This window comes from Oryzias melastigma, linkage group LG16 (genome assembly GCF_002922805.2).
Source record: "Oryzias melastigma strain HK-1 linkage group LG16, ASM292280v2, whole genome shotgun sequence".
Taxonomy (NCBI): domain Eukaryota; kingdom Metazoa; phylum Chordata; class Actinopteri; order Beloniformes; family Adrianichthyidae; genus Oryzias; species Oryzias melastigma.
In genome coordinates this window covers 17964627-17979186 of record NC_050527.1, presented here as the reverse complement: position 1 = coordinate 17979186, position 14560 = coordinate 17964627, and the positions used below count along the sequence as shown (strand labels likewise).

General features: G+C 56.3%; 1 protein-coding gene across 7 annotated transcripts in view; it reads right to left on the bottom strand.

Moving 5' to 3' along the window:
• Positions 1-1393: 1393 nt before the first annotated feature.
• kif16ba (kinesin family member 16Ba) overlaps positions 1394-14560 on the bottom strand; it is an 18538-nt gene continuing 5371 nt past the window's right edge. For 2 of the 7 annotated variants that reach the window (XM_036215869.1, XM_036215875.1), the window contains exons 2-25: positions 13441-13510; positions 13256-13369; positions 13053-13169; positions 12865-12962; positions 12676-12785; positions 11945-12087; positions 11703-11871; positions 11489-11620; positions 11231-11406; positions 10371-10436; positions 10128-10187; positions 9933-10052; positions 9784-9835; positions 9406-9543; positions 9081-9163; positions 8913-9001; positions 7749-7781; positions 7473-7526; positions 6127-7380; positions 5904-6044; positions 5731-5830; positions 5457-5531; positions 5286-5333; positions 1394-3654 (exon numbers count right to left, since the gene is read on the bottom strand). In XM_036215869.1, the coding sequence (XP_036071762.1) occupies positions 1558-3654; positions 5286-5333; positions 5457-5531; positions 5731-5830; positions 5904-6044; positions 6127-7380; positions 7473-7526; positions 7749-7781; positions 8913-9001; positions 9081-9163; positions 9406-9543; positions 9784-9835; positions 9933-10052; positions 10128-10187; positions 10371-10436; positions 11231-11406; positions 11489-11620; positions 11703-11871; positions 11945-12087; positions 12676-12785; positions 12865-12962; positions 13053-13169; positions 13256-13369; positions 13441-13510 (5539 nt within the window). In that variant the 3' untranslated portion in view covers positions 1394-1557. Of the gene's footprint in view, positions 3655-5285; positions 5334-5456; positions 5532-5730; positions 5831-5903; positions 6045-6126; positions 7381-7472; positions 7527-7748; positions 7782-8912; positions 9002-9080; positions 9164-9405; positions 9544-9783; positions 9836-9932; positions 10053-10127; positions 10188-10370; positions 10437-11230; positions 11407-11488; positions 11621-11702; positions 11872-11944; positions 12088-12675; positions 12786-12864; positions 12963-13052; positions 13170-13255; positions 13370-13440; positions 13511-13834; positions 14221-14560 lie in introns of those variants that run through there. The other 5 variants (XM_036215872.1, XM_036215870.1, XM_036215874.1 and 2 more) reach the window with 5 other exon arrangements.

Below are 14560 nucleotides of genomic sequence, written 5' to 3'. Positions count from 1 at the left end.
AAAAAGAACTGATCAATTTGAGAGACATTATTGAGTATTGTGTACATTCCTGCTTGTAAATGTGTTAATTGGTGGTGGATCTGTTAATAGAGAATTTGTTTTGGGCGTGGTTAAGGGTAATATGAATACACCAAAGGCAAACTTAAAGTGAGACTGTTGCAGAGTTTTTTTTTTATGTGTTATGTTGAGGTTGCTTATAAATTCAAGCAGTTAAAGTGCTTATGCGTACTCTTTCTCTGTGGGAGAGCAGAGAAAGTTGTTACAACAGTGTCAGAGGAGGAGGAGTCACAGTGTCAGAGGAGGAGGAGTCACAGTGTCAGAAGGAGGAGGAGTCACGGTGTCAGAGGAGGAGGAGTCACAGTGTCAGAGGAGGAGGAGTCAAACAAATGGTCCATGAAGCCCGACTCCCCTGACTCCTCCATGTTCCTCCTCTGGAGGACCGGAGCAGGAGCAGCAAGGAGATCCAGGAGGGCAAACGGCTCCTACCTCCAGCAGGCTCCGCCTCTCCGCCACCAGCCGCTCGTCTCGGTTCCCAAACAGCATCTTGGGCGGGAACTCCAGGACCGCCAGCTGGAGGAGAGAAGATGATCAGGATGAGAACCAGCAGAACCGCTCCAGAACCGGAGGAACACGTCCCACCTCCGGATACTTCAGCTTCAGGCTCCGGTGCATCTCTCTGAAGCGGCTGTAGCGCCTGAAGACCGTCCACGTCTCATCCATCACCGTCATCTGGGGGGGGGGGCACAGACCAGCACAGGGTCACCGTGGCAACAGCAGAGCTTTTCAGAGCCAGACAGACAACTGCTGTTCCAGTTTAGAAGTTCTGGTTCAGTCCGGATCAGAACCGTCTGCTCTTTGATGAACAGCATCCACAGCGAAGAGACAAACTATTCTCCAGCCGCTGAACCCAAACGATTCTCCTCAGAATTTCCTCCCAAAACCTGGTTTTGCGGTTCTATCCTGATCCAGAACTTCAACTGAAACCCAGAACCTGCAGCAGATTGACACCCAGAAGACCCCAGAACCTCTCAGCAGACGTCACACAGAACCGCAGAACCTCCCTGAGGTCTGGTGACATCAGCAGAGCAGCACCTCCTCCTGCAGCTCACAGGAGGCAGGAGACGCACAAGTTCTGGAGGTTCTACTGATCCGGACAGAACCAAGCTCACCTTGACCTCGAACTCGAAGTGCTCGTCCTTCCCCTGCCCGCGCAGAACGTAGCGAGGAATGGCGACTCTGACGGGCTCCTGCACCCCGGGGCAGCGTGTCCCGGCGGGACGGGGCGCCAGGCGCTGCGACGAGGACGGATGAGGGAGGGGGCGGAGCAAGACAGATAAATTATTCAACCATCAATGAGTTTCAGCATCTTTGGAGGAAGAACAAACAGGAGCAATGAAGCAGAAGTTCAAACTTTATTGTTCCTCACAAAAATTTACAATCAGGTTCATCCTGTAAAAAAACTTTTTGTCAATAAAAACAAAGTGAGCAGCTGATCCTAAAAGCGAGGGGGCGGGGCCAGACCCCGTCCCTCCTCCTCAGGTGAGTCCGGCTGAAGCTTCAGAGACACAGATGATTGATGAGCAGCTGAGCTTCAGAGGAGCAGCCGAAGAGGAGGCTCCAGCTCTCAGAAGAACCGGGGGAGGGGGGCACTTCTGCCGAGCCCCGCCTCTGCCCCGCCCTCCCCGTTGAAGGGCGGAGCTGAGAGTTTGTAAAAAGCATTTCTACAGCAAAGCAGACGTCGCTTCTCCTCACAAACAGACACCTGATGCTCTCGCGCTCCAGGAGGCGGAGCTCCTGGAACTGAGGCTGAGGGAGCACCACGCTGGCCCCCCGCAGCGCCGGATGGAAGACGCCGTCCTCCTGCAGGAGGCACACGTGCGTGTCGGTGAGGAGGAGCTGGAGGACGGCGCCGTCCACGCGGACGCTTGTGTACAGCAGAGGACGGATGTCGGCCAGCGGCGGCCTGACGGCGCCACGCATGTTCCCGTGGACGATGTAGAGCAGGTCGGCCAGGACCCGCTTGAATCTGGAGGTCACGCAGAGGTCACCCAGGAGCAGGTCAGGAACCCGAGAAGTCCAGTCCAGGGAGAGGAGCATGAGGTCTCCGGACAGTAACGGGTGAGGCTCCGCCTCTCTCAGGTGGGCGGGGGCTCGGGCCTTCAGGACGGCGCCGCACAGCGCCTGGGTCAGACCTTTGCTGTGGGTGAAGACGGCCAGGACGGCATCCGGGGCGGCGCCGCACAGGCGGACATGTTGTCCCCCCAGACTGACCTGCACCTCCTTGATGTCCCGCAGGAGGAGGTGATGCAGAACGACCATGGCGCCGCCGGCATTGGCTGACAGCGCCGTCAGGTGGCGTTCCGTCAGCAGCAGGCACGCCGGCTGTGGGCGGGGCTGTGCGGCGTTGGCCACCTGCAGCCAAAACACATTCAGGAGCCTCCCGACTGTCAGAGGAGGGGTGAGGGAGTCCAACTCCTCCAGGAGGCGCTGCTGAGGGAGCGTCTGGATCCGCCGCAGCGCCGCAGGAAACTGGACCAGCTCCTGGGAGAACACCTGAGGGGGCGTGTTCCAGACGGATGAGGCCGCGCCCTCGGGCCAGCCCACCACCACGGGGGCCCTGCCGCTGCCCCCCCGCTCTGCTGCGACGTGGCGGGGCGGGTGCCCCCGGGTCAGGTACTGTGTGACGGCGGCCTTCATCTGGGCGAGGCCCAGGATCCCGCGGCGTGCGTCCTCCAGGCGTCTGCCGGCGTGTCTGCACGCCAAAGACAGTCGCCCAGAGAACGAATCCACGCAGTCGCTGCTGCGCGGCGCCGCCTCTGCAGCGTCCACTTCCTGTTTGCCTGGAACACGGAGGACGGAGGTCAGAGGCGGATCGGTGGGTCCAGATTCGGCTCCGCCCCACAGGAACCGGCTCCTGACTCTGGAGAAGGATTCCCAAACAAAGCTGCTGAAGGTCGGTGGCTCGTCCTCTTCACCTCTGTGTTCGCCGGAACCGGAACCCGGACCTGGACCGGAACCTGGTCCGGAGTCCGGGTTGGACCGGAGCTCGGGCAGGTCTCTGCGCGGTTCTTGCTCGCTACTGGACGTCCAAACGGAGCTCCTCAGGTTCAGGAAGTTCTTTGCTTCTTTCTCCGGTTTGGTCTGAAGGTTCACCTCCTGCTCCGAGGAGACGCCATCAGGACCCAAGAACTCCGACTCCGCCTCCCGTGCCTCGTTCCTCCGGGTCTCCAGTGTTTCCATAGAGCAAGAGGAGGTTCCCTTCAGAAGCTCCTCCTCCTCACAAGAGGCAGACCTTCTCCACCCTTCTCCACTCCCATCAGGTCTGTTGGTCTCCATGTTTCCTGGAGGAACCTCCCCCCCCCGCAGACTTCCTGCCTCAGCGGCGGGTTCTCCACGGTCCGGTTGTACCAACATGTTTTCCTGGACTTCAGGAGAACAGCTGGTTTGCAACCGCTGGGGAGTCAGGCAGGAGGCCCGGGAGGAGCCCCGGCAGGAGGCCCGGGAGGAGGCCCGGCAGGAGGCCCGGCAGGAGGCCCGGCAGGAGGCCCGGGAGGAGGCCCGGCAGGAGGCCCGGGAGGAGGCCCGGCAGGAGGCCCGGCAGGAGGCCCGGGAGAAGGCCCGGCAGGAGGCCCGGCAGGAGGTCTGATGGGCTGTCTGGGAGCACAAAGGGGGAGTCTGAGACCTGAAGGCTGGACAGAAGCCCCGCCCACAGACGCTCAGTTCCTCGCCAGGTGATGTTAGTGATTCCAGAGGAAGGAAGTGAGATGCTGCATGCAGATTGCTGGACTTTCAGAATAAAGGTCTGCAGTGCTGGAACCAAACAGAAACCACCAGAGAGGAGCTAAAGACTTGTCTTTTTGAAACCCGACAGGCTTTAGGACCTGCTGGAGTCTGGAAACGTAACGAGCTCGTTAGGAAATTAAAAACGTAACGAGCTCGTTAGGAAATTAAACATGTAACCAGCTCGTTTAGCAGTCTGAAAACCTCACGCTCATGATGTGAGTTTGTTCTGTGACGTTCATCCACTCAGACAGAAAGTCACATGATCGCTGGATTTTGAAGACTTTGTGTGCATAACTGAGCAGAGAATAAGGATTCATCTCCGTTTCTTCTCCTTTACATGGTAACCAAACCCTAAATCCACTTTTTTGGCTGTTTACATCTATAATGGGGCTTTGAAAGTGCTGTCTGTTGGCTGTTGCCACATTTTTAAAATTTAGTTTAACTCATGAAACATAGTCTAAAACCACGTGTGCTGCCATCTACAGGTTGAAACGAGGTATTGCAGTTGAATTTTCTGATTGGTCAACCGATGTCTCAGACGTTTGACGTCACAATGCTCTGAGCTCTAGTATAAAAGCCCCGCCCATCTTTGATTCTGTCATGGTCGGTTGTTAGCGTGGCTCACAGGTGTATTACCTTCAGTTTTCAAAAATCTACCGTCTTACACAACGTTCCAGTGGAAGTTAGGGAGCAGAGGTCCAGAGCAGTTGGGATCATATCCAGCAAACTGACCTGGTGATGCATTTACTCAACGTTTCACTCTGGATTGTTTTTATCCCCTTAGCTCTGATGCTAGCTGCACTAATAGTAACACTAACACACATACAAAACAATGGATAAGCAGCAACTTGTAAAAATCTACCATCATGAAAAAGAGGAAACTACATTTTTTTACTTTTGCATTGAAGTTCTGTTCAGGCAAGTTCTGTGGAGAAACTTGCATCACTTTGCTCGGTACCACTCTGTGTTTCGGGGGGTTTGATTTGGCCCCCTCTACATATGGAAGACCCAGTATACGCTACAGTCATAGATCTAAGCCACACCTCTGCCGCTCAGTCTGGCTCAACTAGCCCCGCCCCCTTTTGGCATTTTCCAAATATGGACTGAGAATGGAACCGGCCTCCATCTGCCCTGTTTGGTTACCCTTTAAGAAGTTTGAACTGGTTTCAGTACAGAAGAAGAAACTATGTCCTAAAAACTGATGCAGGTTTTGGATTTTGGCTAAAAATGACATAAACCATCGTTTAAAAGATCACCAGGACGGCTAAGAAAACGGATCAAAACAGATTCATTCTTTCATTCTGTCTCAGTGGAAGTTTGGAATCCAAACTCAGATCTTCAGAGGAACAAACTGCAGAATCAGAGGCTGAAGATCCAGTCAGCTGCTCTGTGGTTCTGGTTGGTTCATGGACGTGATTGGTTGTGATTGCTGTCATCAGTGATGTCATTTCCACCAGGAAGCACCAGATCTCCCCAGAAGCAGCAGCAGGTTCTGGACTCACCTCAGATTTCAGCCTCCAGGAGTTCGGGCTCTGCAGCTTCTCATCCCTCTGAAACAGAAGGACAAGCGGACCGTCACCCTTCTGAGGGGGCGGGGCCGAGCAGAGAGGGGGAGGAGCATCCAAGAGGAGTCATGCAGCAGGAGGAGGAGAGGCTGAAGATTCTGACCTTACCTTCAGCTGGGATCTAACGGAGCTACGGAGGCTAACCTCCTGCTGCTCCTCCTGCTGCTCCTCCTGCTGCTCCTCCTGCAGGTTAGAAAGCTGAACATCAAAGTCCTTCCTCATCAACCATGAGATGTTTGTCGTTGCCATGGAGACAACAGACAGCATCTCTGAGGATTTCCAGTTAAAAAGGGAAGTTATGTTACAGTAATCAGATTACATCTGATCAGGACATTCAGTGCCGTCGCCCCCTGCAGGTGCAGTGAGGAACTGCAGCTCTTACATTCAGAGACTCTGGGGAGGGGGGGCCCTCTCTGCTGCCCTTCAGGAGGTTCAGCCTCCTCAGCCGCCGCTGCACCTCCTCCTCGATGTAGGCGTTGATCCTGCATCGGAGAAGCAGAAGGAAGCTGGGTTCTGGTCCGGGAGGCTCCAGGCGCCTCCTGCAGGAGCACCCACCTGTCGTCCGACAGGGGCAGCAGCGAGTTCAGGCTCTGCATGTGGCTGACCGGCGAGCCGCCCGTCTTCTCCTCAGGAGTTCGGCCGTGGGCGTCGCCCTCGCTGATCCTCTGCCGCAGCTTTTGGATCTCCTGCTCCACTCTGGAGGGAAACAGAGAAGGATGACTGCAGCCCCCACACGCCCTCCCCCAGACCTCCCTCTGGAGCTCCTGCAGGCTCTGACCTCTGCTGGTCCACCTCCTCCGCCGTGGAGCTCCTCGGCTCCTCAGGGTCCGGCTCCAGCGACAGGCTACGCCTCAGAGCCGAGTGCCTCCTCTCCAGCCGGCTCACCGCCTGCTCCATGGCCTCCCGCTGCTGTTTCTCCCTGGACTCCAGGATCTCCTTCTCCTTCCTCCGGACCTTCTCCTCCTGCCGCGCCACGTTGGTGGTGAACTCGTAGGTCTCCTGCAGCTGCTGCAGCTGCTGGGCGCTGCTCCAGTGGAGGTGCAGGCGCTCCTCCTTGTCCTCCAGCTCCTTCTCCACCTGGTACAGCGTGTTGTCCAGACCAGGAGAACTTCGGTGGTTATCGCTGCTCCTCTGCAGCACCTCCATGGCTCTCAGCTTCTCCTCCACCAGAGCAGGGAGGAGGCTCTCCTCCAGGTCGGCCAGCTGCCGTTCCTTGAAGTGGAGGCGCTGCTCGCCCTGCCTGAGGAGCTGCTCCTCCTGGCAGACGGGGGAGGCGTCCTGTCGCTCCTTCAGGCTCTGGGAGAGCATCAGCAGGGAGGTGCGCTCAGCAGCCACCTCCTGCTCCAGGCGCTCCTTCTGCTGCTGGAGCCCCTCCTCCTTCTGGGTCAGCTCCTTCATCTGCGCCTCCTTGAAGGCCCGGTAGCGCGTCTGGGCGGCCCTGGCCTCCTCGCCGGCGTCCTCCGTGCGCTCCGCCGCCTCCTTGGCTCGGAGCAGAGCTTCTCGGATGTCGGCCAGCGTGCGCTGCTCCTCCTCCAGGAGCTGAGCATCCTCCCGCGTCAGCAGCGTGGAGGCCGCCTCCTGCTTCTCCCTCAGCTGCTCCTCCAGCTTCCCCACCAGGCTCAGCTGCTCCCGCTCCTGCTCCTCCAAACGGCGCCGCTCCATGTGGAGGCGGAGCCTCTGCTCCTCTCGCTCCTTATTCAGCCTCTCCAGCTCTCTGTAGATGTCCCTCTGCTCCGCGGCCTCGCGCTGGCGCCTCCTCTCCTGCTCCTCCTCAGACTCGTCCTCCTGCTGCAGCTTCCTGCTGCTCCAAATCTCTGAGCGCTTCTCCTCCTCGAAGCGCTCCTTCTTGGCGAGGAAGTCCTGCAGGCGGCTCTCGATGTCCTGGCTGCGGTGGCGGAGGCTCTCCTCCTGCCGGAGGATGCGCTGCTGGACCTTCTCCGACTCCTTGCGCTGACTCTCCACCTCCTGCTGGAGGCGCTCCAGCTCCGCCTTCTCACTCTGCTGCTTGGCCTCCATCTCATTTATGAGCCTCCTGCGGGAGCCAGAGGAGGAGGTCAGTGAAGGAACATCCTCTGTTTTCTCCTACACACTGGTGAGGAGGCCCCGCCCCCCAGCTGCTCCTACCGTTTCACCTCCAGCTTCTCCAGCTCCTCCCTCTGCTGTCGCTCAAACTCCAACCTGGAAGAAACAAACCTCATCAGGCCCCGCCCACATCGCCACCAACATGATGCTGATGGACGCCACAGTGGGGTGGGGGTGGGGGGGGGGTGCGCACAGCCAAACACTTCAGGGTAAATATGGGGGCGGGGGTGCAGCGGGCGGATGAGCAGAACCACAGAGACAGACTGAAGACGGGTCTGTGGGGCAAACAGGACGGACAGGAAGTGGACAGCGGGGTACCTGAGGAAGACGGGGGCCTTCGCACCGAAGAGACTGTCGACAGGACGGGGGCAGACCGTTAATGCTCACCCCCCAGGGGTAAAAGAGGAGAGTGTCACATGTTACCGGATCAAATTCAGTTCAACATTTATGTTTATTGAGAAACAAAACTGATCACAGATCTGAACGGATCCAAACGTTTCTAAATAACCACAATTATAAGAAGTGGGCGTGGCCACACATGGAAAACAAGGAAAAACTTTTTGCTGTTTTGATTAAACTGTACAACGACCAACATGTAAAAACTGTTTACTCCTGAGGAGTCAGGACAGACACTCTACCCCTAGGTCACTAAACAAGAGTTAGATTCCAGTGAGAATTCATGAGTTTGAACCTAAAAACTGAAGAACTTGATAAAAACTTCAACGAATGAAATGTGGCTGCAGGGAAAGCAGTAAAACACAAAGAAGCTCAGAGAAACGCCAAGAGATGGAAGTCTCGGGGCATAACAAATGCAGCAGGTACGACAACCATACGGTGGACGTGATGCAGACGCAACGCAGACGCAACGCAGACGCAACGCAGACGCAACGCAGACGCAACGCAGACGCAACGCAGACGCACGGCAGACGCAACGCAGACGCACAACAGACGCGACGCAGACGTACTGCAGTTGACGGCAGATCCAAAGCAGTTGACGGCAGACAACGCAGACGCAACGCAGACGCAACGCAGACGTACTGCAGACGCACGGCAGACGCAACGCAGACGTACTGCAGCCACAACGCAGACGTACTGCAGTTGACGGCAGACAACGCAGACGCGACGCAGACGTACTGCAGTTGACGGCAGACCGAACACAGACGCGACGCAGACATACGACAGACATACGACAGACATACGACAGACATACGACAGACATACGACAGGCAGACGGCCAAAGTTCTACAACAGCTTTTCCTTCAGGGCTGTCAGAGGTTTCCATGAGTAGGATGAGGTAATCAAAGCCTTCCTCAAGCTGGACTTGAACAGCAGCCGTCTGAGCTGATGCGCTCCTGCAGCCGCTTTACTAGCAAACTGAGGTATTACAGCTCGTATGAACTCTGCGGCGTCTGTGGCTTCAACGTTCTAAAGTTTGAAACGGGAGTCGTGGTTTCCAAACACATCCAAACCCCGCCCACTCACCCCGGGTTGTAGAGCATCACCGTGGACAGGTTCTCACAGGACCTGGACAGATCCGTCATGGACAGGCTGAGCGAGGAGAGCAGGCCGCTCTGAGGGGACACGAAAGGTCGTCACAGCCAAACTAGAGGTCACCCTCACCTCCCTCACCCTGTACGCCTCCTCTCTTACCTTACGCTTCTCCCTCAGTTTGGCCGCCTCCTTCGGGTGGTTGAAGCGAAACATGTTGGTCCTGCCGAGCAAAATAACCGCTCCTGGAAAAGAAGACAAACCATTTCTATAAACTTTGTAAGAGTTCTGATCGTCCTTTGGGATCTTTTTATTCTTAAGATGGGGCTCCTAACACCGAGCCCTGGGGTACGCCTCCTCTGAGAACAGACCGAACATCTTCAGCGTCAGAGAGCTGCCTCTGCAACACTGCCACCAGCAGGTCAGCCTGTGTAACTACAGCAGAGCGCTGAGCAGGTGAGACTCCACCTGCTGAGCAGGTTCTCACCTTGGTTGAGCTGAACCGGTTCCGTCACTTGGACTCCATTAACCGAACACTGAGCTCCCCCGAGCGGAACCAGAACCACCGTTCCGCTTTGGTTCTCAAAGACGCAGTGTTCGCTCTCCAGGTCCAGACCGTGTAGAACTGCAGAACCAAGCAGACGGTCAGCTTTCATTCTGCTCAACAATGTGGTCACATGAATCGGAGCCGCGGCGTCTGGACTGAACTCTGCCGTCAGTCCAGAACCGCGTCTCCAAAGGAAAACCAGGAATGCTTTTCCTCCAGTTGCTCCTCAGGATTTCTGAAGTAGCATCACTTTTTTCCTCCAGAACTTCTCAGAAGTTCGTGGATGAACCCACAAAGACGAGGTGGGGGCAGACGCACCGATGTCCTGCTCCGTGGACGCGTCCTCCCGGCCCACGAACGTCCGCCCCTCCTGAAAAACAACACCACAGTGACCTCCTGACCTCAGACGGTTCCGATCGGATCAGGCTCCCGACGTCCTGATCGGATCAGGCTACTAATGTCCCGACCTTCAGGTGGTACAGGATGATGCCGGTGCTCAGGAGGTCGTCATCGATGCCGATCAGGTGGGGCAGCTCTGAGTCCAGAACCACGCCGATGCCCTCCTTCCTCAGTGCCAGCGTCTCCTCCTACAAAAGAAAACAGAACCTGCAGCAGAACCAGCAGAACCCACAACCATCACCTGCAGAGCAGGTCTGGCTCACCTTCAGGATGTTCTGGGTCTCATTCCACTTGTTGGTCCACTCCTTGGTCAGCTCCAGAACCTGAGCACAGAGAAGCTCGTCAGAGAAGCTGCTTCTACATCCACGAGTCCTCCAGAACCCAGAACCGTTGCTCAGCAGAACAATGGTCAGAAACTCTGAAGATCCCGAGTCCTGACCCGGTCTGGGTTCAGCTGCTCGTGACCGTCACGGGCCCGGTTCCTGCTGGGGAGGGAGCGGACTCACTCTGGCTTCGTTCTGGTGCAGCTTCTCCTCCATGCTCAGAGCGGTGGGAGAGTCCAGCAGAGCGATCTGGTGGAACCACACAAACCAGGAGATCAGAACCAGATCAGCACCGCCACATTCACACGCTTCACAACGCCACCCCGCTCCAGAACCATTCAGCTGTACTCCAGTCGGTTCTGCTGGACGGGTTCAGAGCTGGATTCCTTCTTATGATGGCGCTGAAGTTTCGAGGGCGGAGTTTCCCACAGGTGTCTGTGGTGTCTAACAAGTAAAGGACCGTCCAGTCACAGCGTCCGCCTCATCCCCGACACACAGAGACTCCTCTGCGTTCTGTGGACTGGCCGTGGTGCAGCGGTAGGGCGGTCGACCCTGATCGGAAGAGGTTCGATTCCCGCCAGTGTTTGCCAGCGGAGCCCCCACCAGTGTGTGAATGGGTGAACGGGTCTGTGACTGGGAAGCGCTTTGGGCCCTCGGAGGAGGGTAGAACACGCCATACAGGTCTACGCCATTTACCATTTGGACCCTCAAAGGAGTCTTGGTACCAGACGTCACTCGATCGTTACAGTTTGGAGGTCATCTCACTTTAGAGAGGCGGAGCCTCTCAAACAGGTGAACACCAAATAACTTCATCGATACAGATTTTCAGTGACGTTTTGGTTTCTACAGCAGAATCAGAGAATTTAGATCATTTACAAACTTGAGATGAAACATTTCATCAATGAATGAACGGATCATTTGATTTCTTAATTATCTCAAGTCTGTTTTTGTTCCACTAAACTTCAGTGAAGCTGGTTTAACCAGCCGAGTCAAATCTGTGGCTCCGCCTCCTTCCTTCAGTCATGTGGGCGTGGCCTCGGTACCTGGTTGCCCTGAACCAGCAGAGCTTTCAGTCGAGCGATCTCGGCCTGCAGTTCCCGGATCAGCCTGACGTTGGCGTCCTCGTTGACTGTGGGTTTGTTGATGATGTTCTTGGCTCGGTTGGCGTAGCGCAGGGTGCTGAGCGTCTCGCCGTAGTTTACGTCGGCGGGGGAAATGGCTGCGAGGAGAGAGGCGAGCAGAACGCCGTCAGACCGGCAGGCAGCGGGTTCTGGCCGGTGATTGGCTGCCGCGGCTCTCACTGGCGATCATGATGGTCTTGGAGTTCCCGCCCAGGCTGTCCTTCAGCAGCCACGTCAGCACCGAGTCCCTGTAGGGAACGAAGACCGACTTCTTCTTCAGGTTGGTGTTGGCGGCGTCCTGCGCCATGTCGGCTGCAAACAAACATCATCAGTCGCCAACAAGAACGTTTCAGCAGCGTGACGGTTTCCTTCTGGGGGTCAGAGCTCAACAGACCAAGAGCGGAGATGACGTTCCCCAGCGTCACCAGAGACTTGTTGATGTTCCCCCCCTCCTTCAGACGCACGCCGGTGGCTCCGGTGGCGTCGGCGCGCTCGCTGCCCGCCAGGTCCACCAGGTGGATCTTACTGACCGTCTCACTCGGCATCTCGGCGTCAAACTTGGCCTGAAAGAAAAGAAACCGCCGCCTGAGGAAACGTTTTAAAACACTCCATTTCCCAGCATGCAGTGCAGCTGACCTGCGTGAAGTTGATTGTGAAGATGGCGTGCGACCGGCTGCTGACGTCGTTCATGCCGGTACTGGCGGTGGTGCGGTTGATGTTTCCCGCCTCCATCAACTCCTCAACATCACTGTAGTTCTGGACCAGGTGTTTGGACAGGTCTGAGGGCGGGAACACGGATGTGAGGGCGGGAACGGGGACGTGAGGGCGGGAACAGGGACGTGAGGGCGGGAACGGGGACGTGAGGGCGGGAACGCGGACGTGAGGGCGGGAACGGGGACGTGAGGGCGGAAACAGGGACGTGAGGGCGGGAACGCGGACGGGCGGACGTGAGGGCGGGAACAAATGGCAAGGGGCGGGAACAGAAGGCGCGAATGGAGGGCGTGAGGGCCAGAATAGAGGGTGAGAACGTAGGAAAACAAACGGAAGGTAGGAATGGAGGGTGAGAACCGACAGCGTGAGGGCAGGAAAGACGGCGTGAATATGGAAACACATTCCATGAGTTTAAGCCCTCACGGCTCCAAAAGTTCTACATTTTAACAAATTGTGGCCCCAAAGTCTAAACTGAGAATGGGTCAGAGGTCCCCTCAGGATTGGTTCTAGAGTTCTGTCCCCTTGTGTTATCCCAGACATGTTTACATTAACAGTGGGGTCATCCGGACCCTTAAGAGACCACGAGGTTAAGGACCACAGAGTGAGATCCCTGCAGTGCATGGAGGTGTCACGGATCTCCAGGTGGGGTGGAGTACCTTCCACGTACGGCCCGTCTTTGGGATGCTCGCGCACTCGCAGGTTGTAGGTCTGGGTGGACTTTCTCCTCAGCAGGTCTCTGACTCGCTCGTTGTAAATCTCCAGGTAGCTGAAGGTGAGCAGAACACCAGAACAATCAGCTATGAGACGGATTTGAAGCTGGGAGCGCTTCAGTCCCGGATTCTGACCTGACTTCTGTCCGGAACGAAGCTTCATCACATCGAGACGAGTCTGAGATCCTGGAGAACAAACCCTCGCAGATCCGTGGAATCAAACCCGCATCTCCCTACAACAACGAAACCAAGGTCAAAAGGTCACGGCTCCATCTGAACTGAGACGACTTCCCGGCCCTAAGACCGAGGTCTGGAGGTCTTACCGGAGCGCCCATCATGGTGAAGGACTTCCCTGAACCCGTCTGACCGTAAGCAAACACACAAGCGTTGTAGCCCTCAAAGGCCGCCTTCAGAACGTCAGAACCCAGATCCACGAACACCTGGAGGAGGAGGAGGAGGAGGAGGAGGAGGAGCTCTGCGTCAGGAACTGCAGCGTGACAAACCCAGATGGATCAGGAGTTCTGACCTTCTCCTGAGAAACGAAGGCGGAGCTCTGACAGTCCGAGGAGTCGTAGGAGAAGTCGTAGGTGAAGGTTCTGATGTTCTCCCTCGCGGGTTCTCCCGCCAGGCCGTCAGTGATCTGAAACACAACGACACTGCAGGTCAGCGCGAGGACGACGGCGGCCTGGAGACCAGCAGCAGCAGCGCCACCTTCAGGTTGATGATGGACGTTTTGCTTCCTTCCATCCTGATGATGCTTCTGGAGCTCAGGTCCATCTCCCTGCAGAACAGAACCGGGTTCAGAGGGTTCTGCTTCTGTTCTTCAACACAACCACAACATTTCAAAATCGGATCAGCTTCCAAACTAGAACCCAAAGAACCCAGAGGTCCAAGTCGGAGCCGCATGGATCAGGTTCTGTAAGAACCCGTCCTCCGTCCAGTCTGATCCACTTCCTGATGGAGTCGCGTTTTGGGGTTCTCTTCAAACGGAGCAGGTCCCGTAAAAACTCTGACATCGAAGCCCAGAGGAGTCAGAACACACCCGAACTTTGTCCTGCGGGCAGCTAACGGACCGGGTCAGAACCCCTCCGTATCCGTTACTCACCGCCTGTTCATGGGTCTGACCCGCACGGCCACCCGAACCGAGGCCATGGCTCATCCCGGTCCCGGTCCGCACTGGTGACCCGCGTCAGAGGCGCGCGCGGCGGTGTGGCGGCTGCTTAGCCTCCAAGCTAACAGCAAGAGTCGCGCGCCTGCACGCGGGGGGCAAAGGTCAAAAAATAACCAACTGACAGCGAACCGGAGCGGGGGGAGGGGGTCTCGAGACCCGGGAAAACCCAAAACCTCAACCCGGGAAAGAACCCGACAGCTTAAAAGATTCCTGTTTGGTTGGTTCCGAACTTGTTAGCCCAAACAATCAAATCCAGCTGCTACGGAAAGCCGGAGGAGACGTAATTAAAGAGGGCGAATCCGATGAGACGCAAAATTACGGAAGCCCGGAAGATTTTCTACATCTTTTAAAAAAAAAAATGGAATCGGTTTATTTCAAGCAACCAAAGCAGAGAATTAAACTCTCGACCAACATCAACTTTTGGACACAAATGTTAAAATCTGACAACCATTCTGGAGGTCATTTATTGATGTCCAGCTTCACCAGGATGATGCACCTCCCTCTCCATCTCTCTCTGTCTCTCTCTGTCTGTCTGTCTGCCTGTCTGTCTGTCTGTCTGCCTGTCTGTCTGTCTGTCTGTCTCTCCCTCTCCATCTCTCTGTCTCTCTCTGTCTGTCTCTCTCAGTCTGTCTGTCTGTCTGTCTGTCTCTCCCTCTCCAT